General features: G+C 46.9%; 1 protein-coding gene and 2 pseudogenes across 2 annotated transcripts; 1 reads left to right on the forward strand and 2 right to left on the reverse strand.

The window, feature by feature from the left end:
- Positions 1–1169: 1169 nt before the first annotated feature.
- COPS7A (COP9 signalosome subunit 7A) lies at positions 1170–9257 on the reverse strand. Of its 2 annotated transcripts, none has more exons than XM_012472862.3 (8): positions 9075–9257; positions 8465–8669; positions 5057–5132; positions 4737–4825; positions 3586–3788; positions 2542–2647; positions 2229–2380; positions 1170–2065 (listed from the first exon to the last, which is right to left on the reverse strand). In XM_012472862.3, the coding sequence occupies exons 2-8, from the start codon at positions 8624–8626 to the stop codon at positions 2026–2028; spliced, it is 828 nt and encodes a 275-aa protein (XP_012328285.1). In that variant the 5' UTR covers positions 8627–8669; positions 9075–9257; the 3' UTR covers positions 1170–2025. The 2 variants fall into 2 exon arrangements, with proteins under 2 accessions (XP_012328285.1, XP_012328284.1); XM_012472861.3 differs by having other exon boundaries at positions 9102–9256.
- Positions 9258–14340: 5083 nt separating this feature from the next.
- Positions 14341–15647, forward strand: LOC135275295 (nucleophosmin-like; annotated as a pseudogene).
- Positions 15648–20645: 4998 nt separating this feature from the next.
- LOC135275487 (U6 spliceosomal RNA) lies at positions 20646–20745 on the reverse strand (annotated as a pseudogene).
- Between the last annotated feature and the right edge of the window lie 4581 nt (positions 20746–25326).

A 25326-nucleotide genomic window follows, 5' to 3' on the forward strand; every position in this document is an offset into this window, starting at 1 on the left:
CCTGGGTTCAGGCGATTCTCGTACCTCAGCCTCCCGAGTAGCTCAGATTACAGGCACGTGCCACCAGACCCAGCTAATTTTTGTATTTTTAGTAGAGATGGAGTTTCACCATGTTGTCCAGGATAGTCTCGATCTCCTAACCTTGTGATCCACCCACCTCAGCCTCCCAAAGTGCTGGGATTACAGGCACGAGCCAACTCGCCCAGCCCCCATTCCCACTTTTGAATTCCAAGACTGATAGCTTTAGGACCAGTGAAGAGTGGTCCGTCCTAAATCTCTAAAGAACATCACAAGCTCTGGGGAGCAGCTGTCAACCCCAGGACCCACAGAAGGCAACCACTTCACATACAAACGAAGGCTTGACTGTCCCTCACACCAGGGCTTTCCAATTCCAGGGAGTCCATAGCAACACTCTAGGCCAAGGATCCCAATCCTCCCAGCACACTTCCTGGAGAGCTCTAGTGGACAGAGGGAGGAGTCCAATGGCTTCTGCTTGCCACAGATCTGACAGTTCTTTGTGGTTCTGATGTGAAAATTCAAGTTCATTATCAACTCTTTCCCTTGTAATTATATGAGGTGGAAGGATATAGGCTCAAGCTCCTGGAGAGCAGAAACAGTGGCCATCATTTGCATGTCCAGTGCCTGTCAGGTATTGATACCCAGTAAGTATCCATTACTACTGTTTTTTTTTTTTTTTTGAGATGGAGTCTCACTCTGTCACTCAGGCTGGAGTGCATGATCTCGGCTCACTGCAACCTCCACCTCCCAGGTTCAAGTGATTCTCCTGCCTCAGCCTCCCTAGTAGCTGGGATTACAGGTATGTGCTACTAAGCCCAGCAAATTTTTTTGTATTTTTAGTAGAGACGGGGTTTCACCATGTTGGCCAGGCTGATCTCAAACTCCTGACCTCAAGTGATCCACCCGCCTCGGCCTCCAAAAGTGTTGCAATTACAGGCATGAGCCACCGTGCCTGGCCATAGTCATTACTTCTGAATGGATGCTGAGATATGAAGCAACCTGTCCAAAGTCATACAGCCCAGGATCTAGGTCTCAGCCAGAGACTCAGCAAATAGTATCTGGTTCTCTTCATCTTCCAGCACTGTGCTTTAGAGTAAACTGGGAATGAGTCTTCTTCCCATCCGCAAATATCAAAGACAGAAGATACCCAGTTCAGGGTAGTTTGTAGATAGACTTTTCATAGATTTATTTCTGTGTCATGTTATATATAGATATATGCATATATACCTTTTTTTTTTTTTTAAATACAATCTATATACCCTTCCCTTCCCCATCAAACTCACAAAAGGAGATTAAACCCTTCCAGGACTGCCATCAAGCTTCCCGAGATGGCCAGGGCCAAGAAGGAACCATCTCTCAACATGTTAAGAAACAGCTGCCATTCTTAGGCTCTGGGGTTGAAGCAGCAGCATTCCCAGGACCCAAAGGGCAGAGAGAGGGAAAGAAATGAGTGTAGTGTGACAGGATTTTATGATGAACGTGTCCAGTGACTCTGGGAATGCCACACTGGGCCCCAAAATTCTCAGAGTTCGAGTAAAGGTGGGGGCCCTATGGCTCTTCAGAGGCTGCTCAATGCGGGGGTCGGGGGGAAGGTGTAGGAATTTGGGATCAGGCATGCAGGGTTGGGATGGTAGAAAAAAACGCCTGTGGGTTATGCGTGAGACAGAGCAAACCCCATCAGGGCTACCCACCTACTCAATGACATGTAATGAACAGGGACAGATGTTGAGCTCTTAAGGAAATATCGGAGAAATAGGGGAGAGGGCACGGCAGCAGGGAGCAACGGAAAACACAAAGTCACAAAAACAAAAAGTACCAACAAAAACACGACCTGCACTTGCCTCCTCCCTAGAAGAAGGTGTGATCTATGTTTGGGGTTGGGGAAGTGAAGGATCATGAACCTAGGATTATCAGCTGGCCAGGGGCACAGGAAGGCTCTTTGAGGACTCCTAAGAGGCAGGCAGGCAGCTGGGACCCCACATCCCCAGGGAGGAAACGACAGTCCCTTCAATTCGACTTGGACCAAATCTTGGCGCTCCCTCGGAGCCTGGCAAGAAGAGAAAGAGAGAGAGAGAATGCAGGGAATCCCCTCTGAAGGCTCCCCGACTCCCTACTCCCATGCAAATAACTGAAGGAAGTGAGGACAGTCAGGTCCCTGGGGTAAAAGCAGGGCACCCCAGAAGTGAGCAGTTCCTGCTACCCTGGCTCACCCCTTGCCCTTTGAGGCTTTCTTGCTGGGCTGGCGCTGGTTGGTGCCAGGAGCTGGTTCCCTCAGCTCAGTCAGGTGTTGCTCAGGGTCCTGAGATGTGGCTGCGGCTGCTGCTGCCGTCGTAACTTTAATGGTTTTTTTAAGGTTGGCAACCTACCAGGATGAAAGGAATGGGGATAGCAAGGAAGGTTCCAGAAACTTCCAGACCCTGCTCATTTTGTTGTTTGCTACAACCACTGTCCAAATCCCCTCTGCAAAGGACAAGTGGCCCAGGCTGGAGGAGCCTGGGTCCACCTGCTCCCCTGACTGCTCACCTCACTCTCAATCTGCTGCTTCAGGCCCAGCTGCTGCTCCTTGTGCTGGTTGGCACGGCTCACCTGCTCTTCAATGCCTGACAGTACAACCTCACAGCCCACACACCTGCAGGAGTCAGGGGAGAAGAAAAGTGTCAGCACACAAGATCTGCAATCACAGACTCACAGAAAACAGACTCAAAAAGAACCCTAAACGCAGGGCGCAGTGGCTCACCCCCGTAATCCCAGCATTTTGGGAGGCCGAGACAGGCAGACTGCTTAAACTCAAGACCAGCCTGAGCAATATGGCAAAACTCTGTCTCTACAAAAAGATACAAAAACTAGCCAGATGCAGTGGCATGAGCCTGTAGTCCCAAGCTACTCAAGAGGCTGAGGCGGAAGGATGGCTTGAGTCCAGGAAGTGGAGGCTGTAGTGAGTCAAGATCATGCTGCTGCACTCTAACCCGGGCAACGGAGCCAGAACACAGCTTCTGGCATTTTGAGTCTGAGTTGGGAACCCTCACCAGGGCACCTAGAAACCATCTGTGACAACGCTCCTAGCAGTGAGATAGACACAGTCAGAGAGGGATAAGGAAGTGCCTGGAGTGATATGCAAGATGGTGGTAGGAACTGAAAATAAAATAGGGTAGAAGATGTTAAAGAGAAAAAGAGGTGACTTAATGAATACAGAAACCCTGAAGTTAGACAGAGACACAAAATAAAAGAGAAGAGGAAAAGGCCCATGGCCTGTGGACAATGGTAGTGATAGACTGACTGCTGGAATCTAGCCTAAGGCGACAACCTTAGTGGTTAGGATCCCCTCAAGTGTACCACTCCCTTTTCATCCCTTAATTACTATATCAAGGACACTGACTTCTGCCGCCTCCCAGGGCCTCCCTACTCCTGCATTCCCCAGAAGCCTTTGGAGGGATGAACTCATTTCCCTTCATCCCCCTGAGTTCCACCTCTGCAGACCAGCCCAGCTCCTGCCCCTTCTCACCCTGAAGCACCTTTCTCTTTCTCAGAGTGAGAAGGAAGGGGACAGCACCAGGATATGGTTCTCACCACTCCTGCAGGGTTCGGGCAATGGCACTGAGGTCCTGGCGCTGGATGTCCCGCCCAATGCTGTAGTCAACCTCCAGCCGCTGGTTGCGCTGGTCCAGGGAGCCACGAAGCACATCAGCATACACAGCCTCAATCACAAGGTCTTCCAGCTGCCGCACGTTACGCAGGGCAAGAGCCTCCAGCAACACTGCATATGGGATACACTGGGGCCGCAGAGATCAGGCCAGGATTTGTGAGGCTCCGCAGTAGAAAAGGGCTTCCAAGAATCTTCCCTCCTTTTTCCCCTCCCCCAGCCCACCTGCCCTCCACTCCCATTCCTAAATCACTTCCTCTAAGAGGCTGGTTCTAAAGCAAAATAAATAAAAGTACTCCCACTTCAAAAACAGCATCATTAGAAGGACATTCTTAAATAAAATACAAAATGCTCCCCTACCACCCTTACCCCTCCCACACCACAGAGGGAGAAAAATGACACCTGCCTGGGTGTCACTCCTTTGGCCAAAGCTCAGGGTGTCACCCAGTCCTTAGTCAAGATCAGCTGGACATAGGGGAGGAAGCAGTAGTGAGAGAGGTCTGGAGTTACTGTTTATCATTTATACTCTGCCTACTTGGCACAGGCATTCCTTTGGAGGTATCTCTCAATAGAGAGCCTGGTTTAAAATAAATCCTGAGGACAACTGAGAGTCAAGTAACAATTGCGAGGCCGCATACTGGGCAGGCGGGGGAGGTGGGTGGCGATACTGGACAAAAACCAGCCTAATGGGAATAGAGAGATACTTCTGGGATATATATTTCTTATTCGAACAAAGAGAAGCCTAGCAAGTCATCAGGAGAGAGCCCGGTTTCCAGCCTGGAGGCTGTGTCCGCACAGGGCTTGATGAAGTGGGGAGGATGGTATTGCTGAACAACATGCTAGTTGCCATTCTGACCAAAAACACAAAAGATGTTTATTTAGAACTTAAGTTGATTGCAAAAGAAAAAGACAGAAAACTAAGGACAATATTCAGCCTAAACAGTTGCTAATGGAGTTTATATACAGACCTTGGAGGAGGGGAGGGCAGGAAATAGCCACAGTCCACACAAGAGCTGTCCTGGTGCAGACTCCCAGGGATATACGAAAGGATGCTCTAGACTAGGGGACTGCCACTCACCTTTACTTTAGCAGCCAGGGTGACAACTGATAGGTGTCGAAGCTTATTCTTCTGTGCCTCTGTTAGCGGGGGAAGATTCCGGGCTTCAGCTAGGGAAAAACGACAAAGTATAAGGAATCCTGATTGTGGTTTTGTGGGAAGCCCTAGCCTCCTTCCCTTGCTCCCTCCCCTCCCACTTTCCATGCCAATTCAGGTCTTGACCCTGATCCTCTGCACCCGGAGGTGGGATCTAAGTGGGATATCCCAGAAATTTCTTCCGAGTCCCTACAGAAATTGCCCTTCTATTTCCATTACTCCAGAGCACCAACCCCTCTGGTTACCTAAGTAGTCAGCGTATGTCCCATAAGCAAACACTGTGAGCAGCCGGAAGGTGGAGGCAAAGTCACTCTCAGCCAGCTGTGAGAATGAGGAAAAAGAGGAAGTGATAGGAAGTCTTCCCTCTCCACCCTCCCAGCCTTACAATGTTTTGAACGCCACTTTCTGGCCCTATCATTCCCGGCCAGTGTTAACTGTCCTGGCTCACCAAAAGGAGTTCTCTGCCTCTCTCATCACTCTCCCCACAGGATGGGCTCATTTCCACCTGCAGGCCTTTGTTTACACTATTCTCCCAATCCACAATGCTCTCTTGCTCCATATGCCATCCAATTCCCACCCTAAATTCAGAGTTGAGGACATTCAGTTTTCAGAGTCCAACAGACACACACACCAGACACTGCAAGTTGTGTTGTCTGGCCCTGAGAGTGTTTGATATTTCTAAATGTGAATATCTTTGGGCAGTCTGTAGTACTCCCCAATTCACCAGACTCCTGCCTCAGCCTCACTCATCTCTGAAAGCTGCACAGCCCACCTGACCAGGACACTATCTTGCATCACCCAGTCTAGTCCGCTCAGATCTCCTCTCTCCTCTCTTCCTATCACCAATCACTCATTCTGGCACCTTTTTTTTTTTTTTTTTTTTTGAGACAGTCTCGCTCTGTTGCCCAGGCTGGACTGGAGTGCAGTAGCACGATCTCGGCTGACTACAACCTCCATCTCCCAGGTTCCAGCCACTCTTGTGCCTCAGCCTCCCAAACAGGTGGGATTACAGGTGTGCACCACCACACCCAGCTAATTTTTGTTTTTGTTTTTGTTTTTTTTTTGAGTCAAGAGTCTTGCTCTGTCACCCAGGCTGGAGTGCAATGGTGCAATCTCGACTCACTGCAACCTCTGCCTCCTGAGTTCAAGTGATTCTCCTGTCTCAGCCTCCTGAGTAGCTGGGATTACATGCACCCACCACCACACCCGGCTAATGTTTGTGTTTTTGGTAGAGACATGGTTTCACCATGTTGGCCAGGCTGGTCTCAAACTCCCGACCTCAGGTGATCCAACCACCTCGGCCTCCCAAAGTGCTGGGATTATAGGCATGAGCCATTGTGCTGGGCTAATTTTTGTATTTTTAGTAGAGACAGGGTTTCACCATGTTGGCCAGCCTGGTCTCAAACTCCTGACCTCAGGTGATCCACCTGCCTTGGCCTCCCAAAGTGCTGGGATTACAGGCTTGAGCCACTGCACTCAGCCTCATTCTGGCACTAAATCAATCAATTCCTGCAGAAGGTTGCTACCTAAGAATATCTTTCAAGGTTATAGACCCAGTGTCTGGTATCACACAGAGCTATCCAGTAATTGGCTCTGAAGAAATACTTGTGGCCAGGGCGCAGTGGCTCACACCTGTAATCCCAGCACTTTGGGAGACCAAGGCGGGTGGATCATGAAGTCAGGAGTTCGGGACCAGGCTAGCCAACATGGTGAAACCCTGTCTCTACTAAAAATACAAAAATTAGCTGGGCATGGTGGCAGGTGTCTATAATCCCAGCTACTCAGGAGGCTGAGGCAGAGAATTGCTTGAACCTGGGAGGCAGAGGCTGTAGTGAGCCGAGATCGTGCCACTGCACTCCAGCCTGTGTGACAGAGCAAGACTCAGTCTCAAAAAAAAGAAAAAGAAAAAAAAGAAATACTTGCTAAATTAGTAATTTAGATTTATATTCATTCATCTTATCTCTTCAACTGGAATGTAAGCTTCAGAAGGGTTACCTCCATGCCTTGTACTTTTCTTGTACTCCCAGACCATAAGAAGGGTAGTAAATAGCCACTCAATAACTGCTACTTTTCCTTTTTTTTTTTTTTTGAGATTGAGTCTCGCTATGTCTACCAGGCTGGAGTGCAGTGGTGCCGTATCTACTCACTGCAACCTCCACCTCCCAGGTTCAAGTGATTCTCCTATCTCAGCCTCCCAAGTAGCTGAGAATGTAGTTGCGCACCACCACGCCCAGCTGATTTTTGTTTGTTTTTATTATACTTTAAGTTCTGGGATACATGTGCTTTTTTCTGTTGTTTATTTTTGAGACAGAGTCTCACTCTGTTGCCCAGGCTGGAGTGCAATGGCACGATCTCGGCTCACCGCAACCTCCACCTGCTGGGTTCAAGCAATTCTCCTGCCTCAGCCTCCCAAATAGCTGGAATTACAGGTGCCTGCCACTGTGCCTGGCTAATTTTCATGTTTTTAGTAGAGACATGGTTTCACCATCTTGGCCAGGATGGTCTTCAACTCCTGACCTCAGGTCATCCACCCACCTTAGCCTCCCAAAGTGCTGGGATTACAGGTGTGAGCCACTGCAGCCAGCCAAGGGCTTCTTTTTCATCACCTTCATTGATACTCTTTAGTTCCACTGCAGGGAAGTCAGCCAGTTTTCTCCATACCACAGAGTGAGTCAAAAGGTTAAACCACAGGCCCTAAATAACTTAGCTCACTTTACCCACATACCACTGTCATAGCATGTCAGGACTCCTTTGACTGTAAATTCTTTTTTTTTTTTGAGACGGAGTTCACTCTTGTTACCCAGGCTGGAGTGCAATGGCGCGATCTTGGCTCACTGCAACCTCCACCTCCTGGGTTCAGGCAATTCTCCTGCCTCAGCCTCCTGAGTAGCTGGGATTACAGGCACGCGCCACCATGCCCAGCTAATTTTTTGTATTTTTAGTAGAGACGGGGTTTCACCATGTTGACCAGGATGGTCTCGATCTCTTGACCTCGTGATCCACCCGCCTCTGCCTCCCAAAGTGCTGGGATTACAGGTGTGAGCCAACGCGCCTGGCTTGACTGTAAATTCTTAACTGCCACTTTTGTGTGAATGGTTCTCTCTGCTGTGTTCCTAGCAGTTTGCCATGTGTCTTTGGGAAAAAGACACATTCTCCCTTAGCTACCTTGAATAGATTAGCATATGCTGCACACAGGGAAGAACAGGGCATGCTAATTTAACGTGTTCACTCTCCACTTGTACAGACTTTGCACTTTCCCATAATCTCACTTTATTTCCACAATAACAGTGAGGGGCAGTATTGTCCCTATTTATAAAAGAGAAAGCTTAGGCCCTAAAACAAAAGTGACCTGATCAAGGTGACATGGCAAGAGCTGTAACACTGGTGAAGACCAGCTGGAAATCAGGTCTCCCATTCTGAACAACATGCTCTTTTGCTTAAAATGAAAAATATTGGGCTTTACAGATCCCTCATCTCCAAAGGGAAACTGGTTTGCTTATTTACTGGTTACTTTTGCAAGTTGGCATTTAATCAACACTGTTTACTTGTTCAACTGAATGGTTATGGGATTACAAAATGAGCCCTGCCCACCCATTCTCTAATTCAAACCTTTGCCCACGCTTCTCTGTGGGCTATTCTGGCCGGCAACCCACCTCTCTAACATTGGGCATGTCCAGTAGTTCTCCAAACACGTAGACACCAGGGGCCTCCAGCACCTGATGGATGAGTGTGGCCAGCGCTGCCCCCTTGGCCGACTTGGCTAGGAGCAGAAACTGCTCCTGGTTCTGCCCTGTCACCTTCACTTCCGCACTCATGACTGCACTGAGCTGGGGGGACCTGGGCTCAGGATGTCCAGAGCTGTAATGAAAGAGGACGTGAAGCTAGAGGTCCCTGATCGCTGGTAGGATGGGAAGCACAGGGCCAAGGGACTGGATTGTAAAGGCACGAAGTCAGTTCTGCATGAGTAATCAGATATGCAGCGGTCTAGAATTCTGATCTAGGAATCCTAAAGTCATCCCCCCGGGCCTAACCCCAAGCCCCACCACATGCACCCCACTGAACCCCAAAACACAGGTTGCAACGGAGAAAGGGGTGTCGCATGGTGTCCACCCTAACGACGACGCTGCCTCAGCTCTCCACTCCTGTCCCGCACGTGCCATAACCACGTGACCTCACCCCCAACGAAGCTTACAGGTGGCTCCACCCCCTCCCTTAAAGACACCGCCCAGAGACCGCGGGCTCCGGCCGACTGCTTCGTCGTACCCTGGGTCAGACTCTGCGGGCTGCTACCTGGAAGCTTCGACCTCCAGCGCACCGGGCGGGGCCGCCGCTCAGTCACCTCCGGCAGCTGTTCCAAGCCTTTCCTGCCACCTCCCTGCAGAGTCGCTCTGGCCACTAAACTCTATGGCGGGCTTCCGGCCGTACTTCCGCTCTAACGACGCAAGTTTCGGCAGGACATGCCCCGCCCCCGCTTTCTGACCGCTGAAGCTTTAGTGCGGGACGCAGGCATTCTACTCTCCGATTGGTCGCTGGGGGAAGAATGACGGGCCTCTTTTTTTCTACTTTGTTTCAATAAAACTTTATTAGTGGAGGAGCGCTAGCCACTAAATGAGGACGTCTCCGGCGGGTCCCTGGTCCCGGCTAACTCTGTGTCTGTTCTTAGCCGCTGGGGAGCTGGAGATCAGGACTGCACTGGGTGCCTGAGACAAGAGAAAAGCTGTAATGGAGTGAAGAAGAGGAAAAAAACGGGATGGGGGAATAAGGGAAAGAGAGGAAGCAAACAGTAATAATAGAAGTTTAGCAGCAGAGATCGCCTAAGTGGGGTTCATCCACTCACTTTTTTGAAGAGCAGGAGAAAAGAAGTGAGAAAGGTAAAAGAAATAATAATAGGTAACATTTATTGAGTGCTTACCATTGGTCAGATATCTTTTAAAATTTTATTCCGTTGAACCTTCACAAATGTTTCCAGTGTGACTTCAGGACACCCTCTACCATGATTACATACATATATATTAATACTTGTAGAATGATGCTTTCAGTATATGGACTCTTAATTTCTTGGGGAGGAAAAGACTATGTTATTCTCATTTTACAGAAAAGGAAAATGAGGCTCATAAAAATTCAAAGATTTGTCTGGAACTTTTCCAACTCAAAACCATCTTTCTATTTCAACATGATACTTTTATAAAAACAAAAACAACTAACATTTCTATAGTGTTTTATATTTCACAGCAGGCTGGCAGAAGGTCAAATGAGGGTAAAGTTAATGACATCTTGGCCTTTGTGTTAAGCTATGAGCATTACTTAATTCATCTGATACAACAATCTAGTAATTATCTCCACTTTCCAGATGGAAAAACTGAGACCCAGGAAAATTAAGAAACTTATAAGTAATGAAAAGATGAGAAAGTTAAAAAGAGAAAGATGAAGAGAAATAGGACTTGTAGTCTGTTAGGGCTAAAGGAACTGCAGACGCAGAGTTTAGAAAGTAAGCAGAAACAAAAAGGAAAAACAAAGGAGAAAGAGGAGAAAAAGAAATGAATGGAAAACGTGAAATGTAAAAGTGAGGAGAAGGAATCAAAGGCATAATAAAATATTCAAAGTTTGAAGGAACCAAGGAATTAATGAGTCCAAACTTATTTATTTATTTATTTATTTAGTGGCCACCTCTCCCTGCCCCAAGCTTATCTTCTTTGTTCTCTTTCTTTTTCTTTTTCTTTTTTTTTTTTTTTTTGCTGGGATTTTGCTCTTGACATCCAGGCTAGAGGGCAATGGTGCAATCTCGGCTCACTGCAACCTCCACCTCTGGGGCTCAAGCGATTCTCCTGCCTCAGCCTCCCGAGTAGCTGATATTACAGGCATAGGCAACCACGCCTGGCTAAATTTTGTGTTTTTAGTAGAGACGGGGTCCAAGCTTATCATTTTTAAAGAGAGAAGGGAAAAACATGTGAAATGAAAGAAGGATAAAATAACCCATATTTGTTCTATTATGCGCCAAGTGTTTTATTTGTTGATTTTTTTACTTCGTTTTGTTTTAGGCATGGGTTCACTCTGTTGCCCAGGCTGGACTGCAGTAATGCAATCACAGCTCACTGCAGCCTGGATTGTTCAAATTTTTATTTGATCTTTGCAACCCTATGAGGTGCATATTAGTGTCTCAGTTCACCTGTGAGGACACTGAGGAACACACAATTTAAATAGTTTGTTGAAGGTTACCAGTCTGTGATGGAACCGAGATCCATCCAAATGCAAGTTTGTCTGATTCCAACACTGTGTTAAGACAGAGAGGGGGGTTGAGTGTGGTGGCTCACGCCTGTAATCTCAGCACTTTGGGAGGCTGAGGTGGGCGGATCACTTAAGGCCAGGAGTTTGAGACCAGACTGGCCAATGCGGTGAAGCCCCATCTCTACTAAAAAAAAAATAAAAAAAAAAATTAGTGGAGTGTGGTGGCAGGCCCTTGTAATCCCCATTACTTGGGAGGCTGAGACAAGAGAATTGCTTAAACCTGGGAGGTAGGGGATGGAGGTTGCAATGAACTGAGATCGTGCCTCCGCACTCTGGCCTGGGCGACAGAGAGGAGAATCCTTCTCAAAAAAAAAAAAAAGAGAGAGAGAGAGTCGGGCATGGGGGAGATCAAGGCGGGTGGATCACTTGAGTTCTTGAGTTTGAGACGAGCCTGGCCAACATGGTAAAACCCCGTCTCTACTAAAAATACAAAAATTAGTCAGGTGTGGTGGCGCATACCTGTAGTCCTAGCTACTTGGAAGGCTGAAACGGGAGAATCTCATAAACCCAGGACGCAGAGGTTGCAGTGAATCAAGATTGTGCCATTGCACTCCAGCCTGGGCAACAGAGCAAGACTCCATCTCAAAAATAAACAAATAAAATTTAAAAAAAGAAAGAGAAGTGGGAAAAAAAGCAGAAAGGAAAGAAAGAGAAGAGAGGACAAAGAGATAACCTGAGATTTAGTCCTGATTTGGCCTTAAACTAGCTGTGACCTTAAAGCAAATCATGACACTTTGTGGTATCTCCTGTTCCATATCTGCCAAGAGAGATTAGATGTAAGGCCAATGTGGGTTCTGATGTTTTATAATTCTGTAGGAGAAAGAGGAGTAAGGGGAGAACATGCGAGAACGATGAGCAAGGAGAAAAAGAGAGTTTGGAGAAAGACAGGAGAGAGAATGGACTAAAGAAGTAGGGTTAGAGAGAGAAGAGGAGGAGCAGGAGGAAACGTGAAAAAGATAAGAAAAAGGAGTAGAAATGAGAAAAGAAGAAGGGAAAGTGGGAAGAAAAATAAAGGTGTCCCAAGAAGAAGACGGGGAACTAAGTAAACATGAGCAAAGTCCTGGAGGTAACATTCATTCATTCGTTACTAAGTGGCAGTTATATACAAGGGTATGTGCCAGGTGCTGTGTTTTTCATGCTAATTATAGAATAGATACACTGAAATAAAGCTAGAAAAGCTGACTGACATCCAAGGAATCAGACATGTAATAAAATATTCATCAGCCGGGCGCGGTGGCTCACGCCTGTAATCCCAGCACTTTGGGAGGCGGAGGCGGGTGGATCACGAGGTCAAGAGATCGAGACCATCCTGGTCAACATGGTGAAACCCCGTCTCTACTCAAAATACAGAAAATTAGCTGGGCATGGTGGCGCGTGCCTGTAATCCCAGCTGCTCAGGAGACTGAGGCAGGAGAATAGCCTGAACCCAGGAGGCGGAGGTTGCGGTGAGCTGAGATTGCGCCATTGCACTCCAGCCTGGGTAACAAGAGTGAAATGCCGTCTCAAAATAAATAAATAAATAAATAATAAAATAAAATAAAATATTCGTCATTGAGTCAAAAGGTATCTATTATTATTGCAGCTCCTGGAGAGGCAAGCAAAATCCACGCCCTCTTGCTGCTCATATTCTTGTGGTAGAACTCAGGCCTTAAATAAGTAGTTACAAGGTGATAAATAGGAAGAAAAACAAAACCAATGTAAGGGGCATGGGGAATGCAGGAGACATTTGTTATTTAAGGTCCTAAGGAGGGCCTCCCCAACAAGGTGACAAGGAGTAAGTTGGATGGATTTCTATGGAAATTTCACAGGCAGAGCAAACTACCAGTGCAAAGGCCCTGTGATGGGGACATACTGGATGTGTTTTCTGAGACAGAGTCTTGTTCTGTGACCCAGGCTAGAGTCCAGTGGCATGATCTCAGCCCACTGCAACCTCCGCCTCTCGGGTTCAAGCAATTCTCCTGCCTCAGCCTCCTAAGTAGCTGGGATTACAGGCATATCACACCACACCTGGATAATTTTTGTATTTTTAATAGAGACTGGGTTTGGCTATGTTGGCTAGGCCGGTCTTGAACTCCTGGCCTAAAGTGATCCTCCCACCTTGGCCTTCCCAAAGTGCTGTGATTACACCCGGCCTACGCCATTCCTTTTTTGAGACAATGAGATCCTATCTCAAAAGGAAAAAGAAGGCAGGCCAGGTATGATGGCTCACAGCTGTAATCCTAGCACTTTGGGAGGCCAAGGCATGTGGATCACGTGGTCAGGAGTTCAAAACCAGCCTGGCCAAGATAGTGAAACCCTGTCTCTACTGAAAATACAAAAATCAGCTGGGCGTGGCAGTGCATGCTTGTAAACCCAGCTACTTGGGAGGCTGAGGCAGGAGAATCACTTGAACTTGGCGGGGCGGAGGTTGCAGTGAGCAGAGATCAAACCACTGCACTACAGCTTGGGCTACAGAGTGAGACTCTGTCTTGAAAGAGAGAGAGAGAGGGAGGGAGGGAGAGAGAGAAAGGGAAAGAAAGAAAAGAAAAAGAAGGAAGGAAAGAAAAAGAAAGGAAAGAAAGAAAGAAAAAAAAAGAAAGAAAAGAAAAAGAAAGGAAGGAAGAAAGAGAGGATGAGGCCAGGCATGGTGGCTCACGCCTGTAATCCCAGCACTTTGGGAGGCCGAGGCGGGCGGATCACGAGGTCAAGATATTGAGATCATCCTGGCCAACATGGTGAAACCTCGTCTCTACTAAAAATATATAAAAATTAGCTGGGTGTGGTGGCGTGTGCCTGTAGTCCCAGCTACTCGGGAGGCTGAGGCAGGAGAATTGCTTGAACCCGGGAGGTGGAGGTTGCAGTGAGCTGAGATTGCGCCACTGCACTCCAACCTGGCGCCTGGCAACAACAAACCAAGTCTCTATCTCAAAAAAAAAAAAAAAAAAAAAAAAAAAAAAAAAACAGAAAAGAAAGGGAAAGAAAGAAAGAAAGCTGCCCTGGTGTGATTCCGTCCTGCGTGGCTGTTCTCTGGACTAGTAGTTGTTTATGTCCGAGCCTTCTCTCTCGCCTAAGAGTGTGTCACTACCCCATAGAAGATTAAACAGACATGTACATAAGCCGCCTGAGGCCCCAGAACTGTCTTTTGGGTTGTTAACTAAAGGCCAACAAAGATTATCACTTTAAGGTGGGTAATGATTAAAATGAGCACCAGTTATCTTTAAGAATGGTCAGTTTAGGGGCTGGTGCAAAGGATGAATTGCACATTGTTGAAGCAGAGGCAATGACTTAGGAAGGCAGTTCAATTAAAGTAACACTAGCAACTTTGAAAGTGTCTGTGCAGCCAACAGTTTCCCTGGGGACTTTGAAATAACACCACCAGTGGTCCTCTGGTTGAAGTGTGGTTCAGGGCTAGTGCATATTAGTGGACAGCACTTAGTAGCTGTGGAAGAAGATGCAGAGTCAGAAAATGAAGAGGAGGAGGATGTGAAATTCTTAAGTATATCTGGAAAGTGATCTGCCCCTAGAGGTGGTAGCAAATTTCCACAGAAAAACGTTAAACTTGCTGCTGATGAGGAAGATGATGAAGAAGAAGATGATGATGATTCTGATTATGAGGAAACTGAAGAAAAAGTGCCAGTGAAGAAATCTATATGAGATACTCCAGCCAAAAATGCACAAAACTCAAATCAGGGCTGGCCATGGTAGCTCACGCCTGTAATTCCAGCACTTTGAAAGGTCAAGGTGGGCAAATCATGAGGCCAGGAGTTCGAGACCAGCCTGGCCAACATGGTGAAACCCTGTCTCTACTAAAAATACAAAAAATTAGCTAGGTGTAGTGGCAGGCACCTGTAATCCTAGCCACTCAGGAGGCTGAGGCAAGAGAATCACTTGAACCTGGGAGGCGGAGGTTGCAGTAAGCCAAGATCAAGCCACTGCACTCCAGCCCAGGTGACAAAGTGAGACTCTGTCTCAAAAAAAAAAAAAAAAAAAGTCAAATCATAATGGAGAAGACTCAAAACCATCAACACCAAGATCAAAAAGACAAGAATCCTGCCGAGAGTGGTGGCTCAAGCCTGTAATTCCAGCACTTTGGGAGGCCGAGGCGGATGGATCACGAGGTCAAAAGATCGAGACCATCCTGGTTAACATGGTGAAACCCCGTCTCTACTCAAAATACAGAAAATTAGCTGGGCATGGTGGCGCATGCCTGTAATCCCAGCTACTCAGGAGGCTGAGGCAGGAGAATTGCCTGAACCCAGGAGGCGGAGGTTGCGGTGAGACGAGATCGCGCCATTGCACTCCAGCCTGGGTAACAAGAGCGAAACTCCGTCTCAAAAAAAAAAACAAAAAAAAAAAAGACAAGAATCAAAAAAAAAAAAAAAAAAACTCTTTAACACACCAAAAGGATCTAGTTCTGTAGAAGATATTAAAGCAAAAATGCAAGGAAGCATAGAAAAAGGTGGTTCTCGTCCCAAAATGGAAGCTAAGTTCATCAGTTCTGTGAAGAATTGCTTCCAGATGACTGACCAGGAAGCTATTCAAGATCACTGGCAGTGGAGGAAGTCTCTTTAAGAAAACAGGCCGGGCGCGGTGGCTCACGCCTGTAATCCCAGCACTTTGGGAGGCTGAGGCGGGCAGATCACGAGGTCAAGAGATCCAGACCATCCTGGCCAACATGGTGAAACCCCGGTCTCTACTAAAAATACAAAAATTAGCCGGGCATGGTGGTGCGTGCCTGTGGTCCCACCTACTAGGGAGGCTGAGGCAGGAGAATTGCTTGAAACCGGAAAACGGAAGTTGCAGTGAGCCGGGATCTCGCCACTGCACTCCGGCCTGGTAATAGAGCGAGACTCTGTCTCAAAATAAAAAATAAAAAATAAAAGAAAACAGTTTGGCTGGGCGCGTGGCTCATGCCTATAATCCCGGAACTTTGGGAGGCCAAGGTGGGCGGATCGCCTGAGGACAGGAATTCAACACCAGCGTGGTCAAGATGGTGAAACCCTATCTGTACTAAAAATACAAAAATTAGCCAAGTGTGGTGGTGCATGCCTGTAATCCCAGCTACTCAGGAGGCTGAAGCGGGAGAATTGCTTGAACCCGCGAGGCAGAGGTTACAGTGAGCTAAGATCACGCCACTGCACTCCAGCCTGGGTGACAGAGCAAGACTCCATTGCCAAAAAAAAAAAAAAGCTTAAAAAGTTTGTTAAAAATTTTCCATCCTTGCAACAGCTGGGGCTGCGAGAAAAAAAAAAAAACAACTCCTTCTTATTTCGTTTCTATAACCGTTGATATCTGGCTTTTTTTTTTTTTTTTTTAAGACGGGGTTTCACCATGTTGGTCAGGCTGGTCTTGAACTCCCGACCTCAGGTGATCCACCCACCTTGGCCTCCGAAGTGCTTGGATTATAGGTGTGAGCCACCACACCTGGCCTTTTTTTTTTTTTTTTTTTTTTTTGAGACAGTGTCCTGTTCTGTCGCCAGGCGCCAGGCTGGAGTGCAGTGGCACAATCTCGGCTCACTGCAACCTCCGCCTCCTGGGTTCAGGCAATTCTCCTGCCTCAGCCTCCCAAGTAGCTGGGACTACAGGCGCACGCCACCATGCCCAGATAATTTTTGTGTTTTTAGTAGAGATGGGGTTTCACCATATTGGCCAGGATGGTCTCAATCTCTTGACCTCATGATCTGCCCGCCTCAGCCTCCCAAAGTGCTGGGATTACAGGTGTGGGCCACCGCGCCTGGCCCTGGCTGTCCTTTTTATAATGCAGAGTAAGAAGTTCCCCTACCGTGTTTGGTAAATGTTGTTCAGGTTCCATTGCCAGGAATGTGTTGTCCAAAATGCCTGTTTAGTTTTTAAAGATGGAACTCCACCCTTTGCTTGGTTTTAAGTATGTATGGAATGTTATGATAGGACATAGTAGTAGCAGTGGTCAGACATGGAAGTGGTAGGAAGACAAAAATATACATGTGAAATGAAACTCAGTATTTTAATAAAGGAAAAAAACAGAGCCGGGCACGGTGGCTCATGCCTGTAATCCCAGCACTTTGGGAGGAGGCCAAGGCAGGCAGATCACCTGACGTCGGGAAATTGAGACCAACCTGGCCAACGTGGTGAAGCCCTGTCTCTACTGAAATACAAGAAGTTAGCCAACCGTGGTGGTGCCAGCCTATATAGTCCCAGCTACTCGGGAGGCTGAGGCAGGGGAATCACTCAAAGCTGGGAGGCAGAGGTTACAGTGAGCCGAGATCGCACCACTGAACTCCAGCCTGGCAACAGAGCAAGACTCCATGTCAAAAACAACGACGACAACGAAACAAAACAAACAAAAAAAAACAGTCTGGGCAAGGTGGCACATGCCTGTAATCCCAGCACTTTGGGAGGTCAAGGTGGGCAGATCACTTGAGGTCAGGAATTCGAGACCAGCCTGGCCAACATGGCGAAACCCTGTCCCTACCAAAAATACAAAAAAGTTATCTGGACTTGGTGCCGTGAGACTGTAATCCCAGCTACTTGGGAGGCTGAGGCAAGAGAATCGCCTGAACCCAGGAGGTGAAGGTTGCAGTGAGCTGAGATTGCACCACTGAACTCTAGCCCAGGCAACAGAGACTTCTCAAAAAAAAAACCAATAAAAATAAAATAAATGAATTCAACATACAAAAAGCATAGTCACAAAATAAGAGGTTGATAAATATAGTCATATTAAAATTAAGAACTTCTGATAATTAAAATATATCAAGAAAAAAATAAATGAAGATCACAAATACCTTTAAAAAGAGCAGATATTTGCAACATATATAACTGGCAAAATATTAGCATCCAGAATATATAAAAAACTACAAATTTGACCGGCTATGGTGCTCACGCCTGTAATCCCAGCACTTTGGTAGGCCAAGGCGGGTGGATCACCTGATATCAGGAGCTGGAGACCAGCCTGGCCAACATGGCAAAACCCCATCTCTACTGAAAATACAAAATTAGCCAGGCATGGTGGTGCATGCTGTAGTCCCAGCTACTTGGGAGGCTAAGAGGCAGGAGAATCGCTTGAACCCAGGAGATGGAGGTTTCAGTGAGCTGAGACCATGCTATTGCACTCCAGCCTGGGTGACAGAGCAAAACTCCATCTCAAAAAAAAAAAGCAAAACAAAACAAAAAAAACCTACAAATCAATAAGAAAAACACGAACAACTTAAATGAGCAGGCATTTCCCAGAAGAGGAAATTAAAAAGGCTAATAAATATATAAAAAGATGCTCAACTGCACTAGTAATCAGAGAAATGCCAGAAGAGTCCACATGGAAATACTATTGTATACCCACTAGATTGGCAAAAATTAAGAAGTCTCAAAATACAAGTGCTGGGGAGAATGTGGATCAATTAGTATTCAAATATTGATGAAAACTGGTCAGGCACAGTGTAATCCACCTGTAATCCCAGCACTTTGGGAGGCTGAAGTGGGCAGATCACCTGAGCTCAGGAGTTCGAGACCAGCCTGGCCAACATGGCAAAACCCTATCTCTATTAAAAATACAAAAATTAGCCAGGCATGGTGGAACATGCCTGTAATCCCACCTACTCAGGAGTCTGAGGCAGAATTGCTTGAACCCAGGAGGTGGAGGTTTCGGTGAACCAAGATTGTGCCACTGCACTCCAGCCTAGGCGACACAGTGAAACTCTTATCTCAAAAATAAATAAATAAATAAATACAAATTTTAAAAATTGGTGAAAACTGAAAACAATTTGGCATTCTCTTTCAAAGTTGATTTTTTTTTTAGACAGGATCTTGCTGTGTCACCTAGGCTGGAGTGTAGTGTTGTGATCTCAGCTCACTGCAACCTCTGCCTCCAAGTTCAAGGGCTTCTCGTGCCTCAGCCTCCAAGTAGCTGGGATTACAGGTATGTGCCACCATGTGCAGCTAATTTTTTTGTATTTTTAGTAGAGATGGGTTTTCGTCATGTTGGCCAGGCTAATCTTGAACTCCTGACTGCAAGTGATCTGCTTACCTCAGTCTCCAGAGTGCTGGGATTAGGGGCGTGAGCTGCAGCGCCAGGCCAAAGTTGATTTTTCTTATACCTCACAACCTAGCAGTCTCACTCCTAGGTATATACCTTAGAGAAACTCTTGCACATACACAAGACAGAAATACAATAATGTTCACAGCAACAATGTTTATAATAGCAAAAAAAAAAAAAGCAATTCATAAATGTATCAACAGGAGAATAGACGAAGTATTATATGTTTGGTATATTCACTCAGTAGCATTTACCCTCCAGTGAAAACGTGAACTGCAGCCACATGCAACAATATGGCTAAATCCTGGAAATATAATAGTGAGTGAAAAAACAAGTAAACAGTGCTAGAAGGCTACATATAATATGATTTTATTTATTGATTTATTGAGACAAGGTCTGGCTCTGTGGCCCAGGCTGGAGCACAGTGGTGCAATCTTGACTCACTGCAGCTTCAACCTCCCAGGCTCAAGTGATCCTCCCACCTTAGCCTCCGAGTAGCTGGGATTACAGATGTGTGCCACCATGCCCAGATAATTTTTGTATTTTTAGTAGAGACAGGGTTTCACCATGTTGGCTAGGCTGGTCTCAAACTCCTGACCTCAAGTGATCCACCTGCCTTGGTCTCTCAAAGTGCTGGGATTACAGGCATGAGCCAAGCACCCAGCCTAATTTTTATTTTTGGAGACAGGGTCTCACTCTGCCTCCGAGGCTCTCACTCTGCCTACCAGGCTGGAGGGCAGTGGTGCAATCGTAGCTCACTGCAGCCTCAAACTCCAGAGTTCAAGCAATTATCCCACCTCTGCCTCCTCAGTATCTGGGACTACATTTTTTTTTTTGAGACAGGGTTTTGCTGTTGTTGCCCAGGCTGGAGTGCAAAGGTGCGAACTCAGCTCGCCATAACCTCCACCTCTGGGTTCAAGTGATTCTCCTGCCTCAGCCTCCCGAGTAGCTGGGAATACAGGCATGCGCCACCACACCCGGCTAATTTTGTATTTTAGTGGAGACAATATTTCTCCATGTGGGTCAGGCTGGTCTCAAACTCCCAACTTCAGGTGATCTGCTGGCCATGGTCTCCCAAAGGGGTGGTATTACAGGCATAAGCCACTGCGCCTGGCCCTTTTTTTTTTTTTTTTTTTTGAGATAGAGTTTGACTCTTGTCACCCAGGCTGGAGTGCAATGGCACAATCTCGACTCACTACAACCTCCACCTCTCGAAGCAATTCTCCTACCTCAGCCTCCCAAGTAGCTTATTACAGGCGCACACCACCATGCCTGGCTAATTTTTGTGTTTTTAACAGAGACAGGTTTTCAGCATGTTGGCCAGGCTAGCCTCGAATTCCTGACCTCAGGTGATCTGCCCACCTCGGCCTCCCAAAGTGTTGGGATTACAGGCATGAGCCATCCCACCTGGCCTAATTTTCTTTTGATAGAGATGACATCTTGCTATGTTGCCCAGGCTGGTCTCAAACTCCTGAGGTCAAGTGATCCTCCCACTTTAGCCTCCCAAAGTGCTGGGATTACAGGTGTTAGCAACTTTGCCCACCCTATTTATTTTTTTGATTTACAAAAACATGGAAGGCTTCATGAATGTGCGTGTCATCCTTGTGCAGGGGGCATGCTAATCTCTGTATCGTTACAATGTTAGTATTTGTGTTGCCAAAGTGAGTGTGGTCCTGTGATCTCAGTTCACTGCAACCTCTGCCTCCTGGTTTCAAGCGATTCTCCTGCCTCAGCTTCCCAAGTAGTTGGGATTACAGGCGCCTGCTACCATGCCTGGCTAATTTTTTTGTATTTTTCGTAAAGACAGTATTTCCCCATGTTAGCCAGACTGATCTTGAACTATTGGCCTCAGGTGATCCACCTGCCTCAGCCTCCCAAAATGCTAGAATTACAGGTGTGAGCCACTGCGCCTGGCCAATAGACTGTTTTTTGGGTTTTTTTTTGGCAGAGTGTTGCTCTGTTACCAGGCTAGAGTGTAGTGGCGTGATCTCATCTCACTGCAATCTCTGCCTCCTGGGTTCAAGCGATTCCCCTGCCTAAGCCTACTGAGTAGCTGGAACTACAGGTGCAAGCCACCATGCCTGGCTAATTCTTTTTTTTTTTTGAAACAGAGTCTCACTCCGTTGCCTGGACTGGACTGCAGTGGCGTAATCTCGGCTTACTGCAACCTCTGCCTCCCCGGTTCTAGTGATTCTCCTGGCTCAGCCTCCTGAGTAGCTGGGATTACAGGAGCCCACCACCACGCCCAGCTAAATTTTTAGTAGAGGCAGGGTTTCACCATGTTGGCCAGGCTGGTCTTGAATTCCTTATCTCATGATTCGCCCACCTCGGCCTCCCGAAGTGCTGGGATTACAGGTGTGAGCCACTGTGCCCACCCTAATTTTTTTGTATTTTAGTAGAGATGGGGTTTCACTATGTTGGCCAGTATGATCTAGATCTCCTGACCTCATGACCCACCTGCCTTGGCCTCCCAAAGTGCTGGGATTACAGTCATGAGCCACCGTGCCCGGCCCGGTAGTAGTATTTTTATAGAGCATGAAATAAGTAAGATGGCGGAGCACGGTGGGTCACACCTGTAATCCCAGCACTTTGGAACAGCAAGGTGGGAGGATCGCTTGAGCCCAGGAGTTGGAGATCAGCCTGGCCAACGTGGAAAAGCTCCATTTCTACAAACAATACCAAAAAATTAGCTAGGCATGGAGGTGCATGTTTGTGGTCCCAGCTAGGCAGGAGGCCAAGATGGAAGGATTGCTTGAACAACATCACGACCTGGCATTCATATGCAAAAAAGGAAAAAAGAGACTAAACTATATTACTAAAGTGTACATCCATTTGTGAGAAAGCTATATATATGTGTGCGTATATATATGTATATATAGTATATATGTATACATACATACATATAGCATATATATGTGTGTATGTGTGTGTGTGTGTGTGCATACATTTTTTTTTTTTTTGAGATGGAGCTCTTACCCAGGCTGGAGTGCAGTGGCACGATCTCGACTCACTGCAACCCCCGCCTCCTAGGTTCAAGTGATTCTCCTTCCTTAGCCTCCCTAGTAGCGGAGACTACATGTGTGCACCACCACGCCTGGCTACTTTTTGTATTTTTAGTGGAGACAGAGTTTCATCATGTTAGCCACACTGTTCTTCAATTCTTGACCTCAAGTGATCTGTCTGCCTCAGCCTCCCAAAGTACTGGGATTACAGGCGAGAGCCACCGTGCCTAGCCAGAAAACTATATTTTAAAAACAGGGGCCAGGCATGGTGGCTCATGCATGTAATCCCAGCACTTTGAGAGGCTGAGGTGGGCAAATCATCTGAGGTTAGGAGTTGAACAGCCTGGCCAACATGGTGAAACTCCATCTCTACTAAAAATACAAAAATTAGCTGAGTGTGATGGCATGTGCCTATAATACCAGCTACTCTGGAGGGTGAGGCAGGAGAGTCATTTGAACCCAGGAGACAGAGGTTGCAGTGAGCCAAGATTGCACCACTACACTCCAGCCTGGGTGAAAAGAGTGAAACTCTGCCTCAAAATAAAATAAAATAGGCCGGGCCTGATGGCTCACACCTGTAATCCCAGCACTTTGGGAGGCTGAGATGGGTGGATGACCTGAAGTCAGGAGTTCCAGACCATCCTGACCAACATGGAGAAACCCTGTCTCTACTAAAAATACAAAAATTAACCCAGACCGGTGGCGAGGGCCTATAGTGCCAACTACTGGGGAGGTGGAGGTTGCAGTGAGCCGAGATCACGCCACTGCCCTCCAGCCTGGGCTACAAAGCAAGACTGCATCTCAAAGTAAAATAAAATAAAAATAAAAACGGGCAGGGAGCAGTGGCTCATGCCTGTAATCCTAGCACTTTGAGAGGCTAAGGTGTTGAGTTGAGGCCAGGAGTTGGAGGAGACCAGCCTAGACAACACAGTGAGACCCCTCCACCTCTATAAAATAATAATTAAAAAATAGCTGAGCTGGTGGTGCACACTTGTAGTCCCAGCTACTCGGGAGGCTAAGGGAGGAGGATTTGGTTGAGCCCAGTAGTTCCAGGCAGCAGTGAACTATGATTACACCACTGCACTCCAGCATGGGAGACACAGTGAGACCCTATCTCAAAAAGAAAAAAAAAGTAAACTACAAAAGTTGAAGAGTTTAGATTTAAGTTTATAAAAACGAGAAGGAATTGGAGAAGTAGAGGAGATGGTGAATAGAGAGCTTCTTCTGGGAGAGCTTTCCTGTAAAGGGAAGCAGAGAAGGGCACAGGCTGGGGCCAGACAGCCAGTTGAGAAGGACTTACTGTTTGTCTGTTTTATTTTTTTGAGGCAGAATCTTGCTCTGTTGTCCAGGCTGGAGTGCAGTGGCACAATCTCGGCTCACTGCAACCTCCGCCTCCCCGGTTCAAGTGATTCTCCTGCCTCACCCTCCAGAGTAGCTGGGATTATAGGCACATGCCATCACACTCAGCTAATTTTTGTATTTTTAGTAGAGATGGGGTTTCACCATGTTGGTCATGGCTAGTCTCAAACTCCTGACCTCGTGATCCACCTGCCTCGACCTCCCAAAGTGCTAGGATTAAAGGTGTGAGCCACCATGACCGGCCGAGAAGGATTCGTTTTAAGCTGGGAGGAATTACAGTGTGTTTGTGTGCTGCTGACAATGATCAAATAGACAGGAGGAGCATGATGCTATGAGAAAGGGAGGGACAGTTGCAGGAGTGATGACTCTGGGTGGGTGGCAGAGTTTGAGATCCCCACAGTAGGTGCAGTGGGGCTGGGGTGTGCTGTGGAAGTGAGGAAGTTTTCCCCTGCTTCTTTCTATTTTCTTAGAAAAGCAGCAAGGAAGCTCATTAGCTGAGAGAGAGAAGAGTTCAGAAGTAGAATAATATTGGATGTTTGAGGACAGAAAACAGACAGAAATTCACCTTAAATGATCCTGCTCATAGTGGCTCATGCCTGTAATTCCAGCACTTTGGGAGGGCAAGGTGGGAGGATTGCTTGAGCTCAGGAATTCAAGACCAGCCTGGCCAATACGGCAAAACCCCATCTCTGAAAATAAATTAATTAATTAAAAATGAGCCCAGAGATAGTGATGAAGATACCAGCAGAAGCAGAAACAGGTCAAGAATGTATAAAGACTGTGGAGTGTGGGTAGGTGCTCAAATTCATCTGAAGTCACATTTATCAATGCACATTTCACTGTCTGCCTACCAGACTCTAAGCTCCACCAAGACAGTGGTGATTTCATTCCTGCTCTCCACCTCTTGCATAGGCGTTTTTACAAGAATATATCCTCAGGCGTGGCACAGTACCTGGCATGTCATGGGCATTTTAAAAATATTTTGTTACTAGCCTGGACAACATGGCCAAACCTCATCTCTGCAAAAAGAAAGAAAGAAAAGAAAAGGAAAGGAAAGAAAGAGAGAGAGAGACAGAAAGAAAGAAGGAAAGAAAGAAAAAGAAAGAAAGAAGAAAATTAGCCCAGCGTGGTGGTAGTACCAGAACTTGGGGGCTGAGGTGAGATGATTGCTTGAGCCCAGGAAGTCAAGGCTGCAGTGAGCCATGATTGTGCCACTACACTCCAGCCTGGGCAACAGAGACCCTGTTTCAGGAAAAAAAAATTGTGTAAAGAATAAATGAATCGGCCGGGTGTGGTGGCTCATGCCTGTAATCCCAGCACTTTGGGAGGCCAAGGCGGGCGGATCACTTGAGGTCGGGAGTTTGTGACCAGCCAGACCAACATGGAAAAACCCCGTCTCTACTAAAAATACAAAAATTAGCCAGGTGTGGTGGTGCATGCCTGTAATTCCAGCTACTTGGGAGGCTGAGTCAGGAGAATCACTTGAACCCGGGAGGCGGAGGTTGCAGTGAGCTGAGATTGCACCATTGCACTCCAACCTGGGCAGCAAGAGCGAAACTCTGTCTAAAAAAAAAAAAAAAAGAAAGAATGAATGAATGAATCAAGAATAATAGAAATAATTAATGACCCAAGATCCTCAGTGTCAAAGGCACTTATACTGAGCATGAATATTCACTTGATAAATTTGGTCCATGCCAGTGACAGGAGTTCACCTGGAGCATATCCTCATGATACTCTGGGGCTTACAGGGCCCAGGATGTGGCAGGAGGTGCACACCTAACTCACCTGGCCCCTTGGCTGGGTTCACATCCAGTGTACACTGTCTATCCCCCACCACTGGGAGACATAGGAGGACAGGCAAGCAAGAGGGCAGCCGCTGCAGATG

Source organism: Aotus nancymaae, unplaced genomic scaffold (assembly GCF_030222135.1).
Source record: "Aotus nancymaae isolate 86718 unplaced genomic scaffold, 86718_ANA_hifiasm-v0.15.2.pri h1tg000016l, whole genome shotgun sequence".
Lineage (NCBI taxonomy): Eukaryota > Metazoa > Chordata > Mammalia > Primates > Aotidae > Aotus > Aotus nancymaae.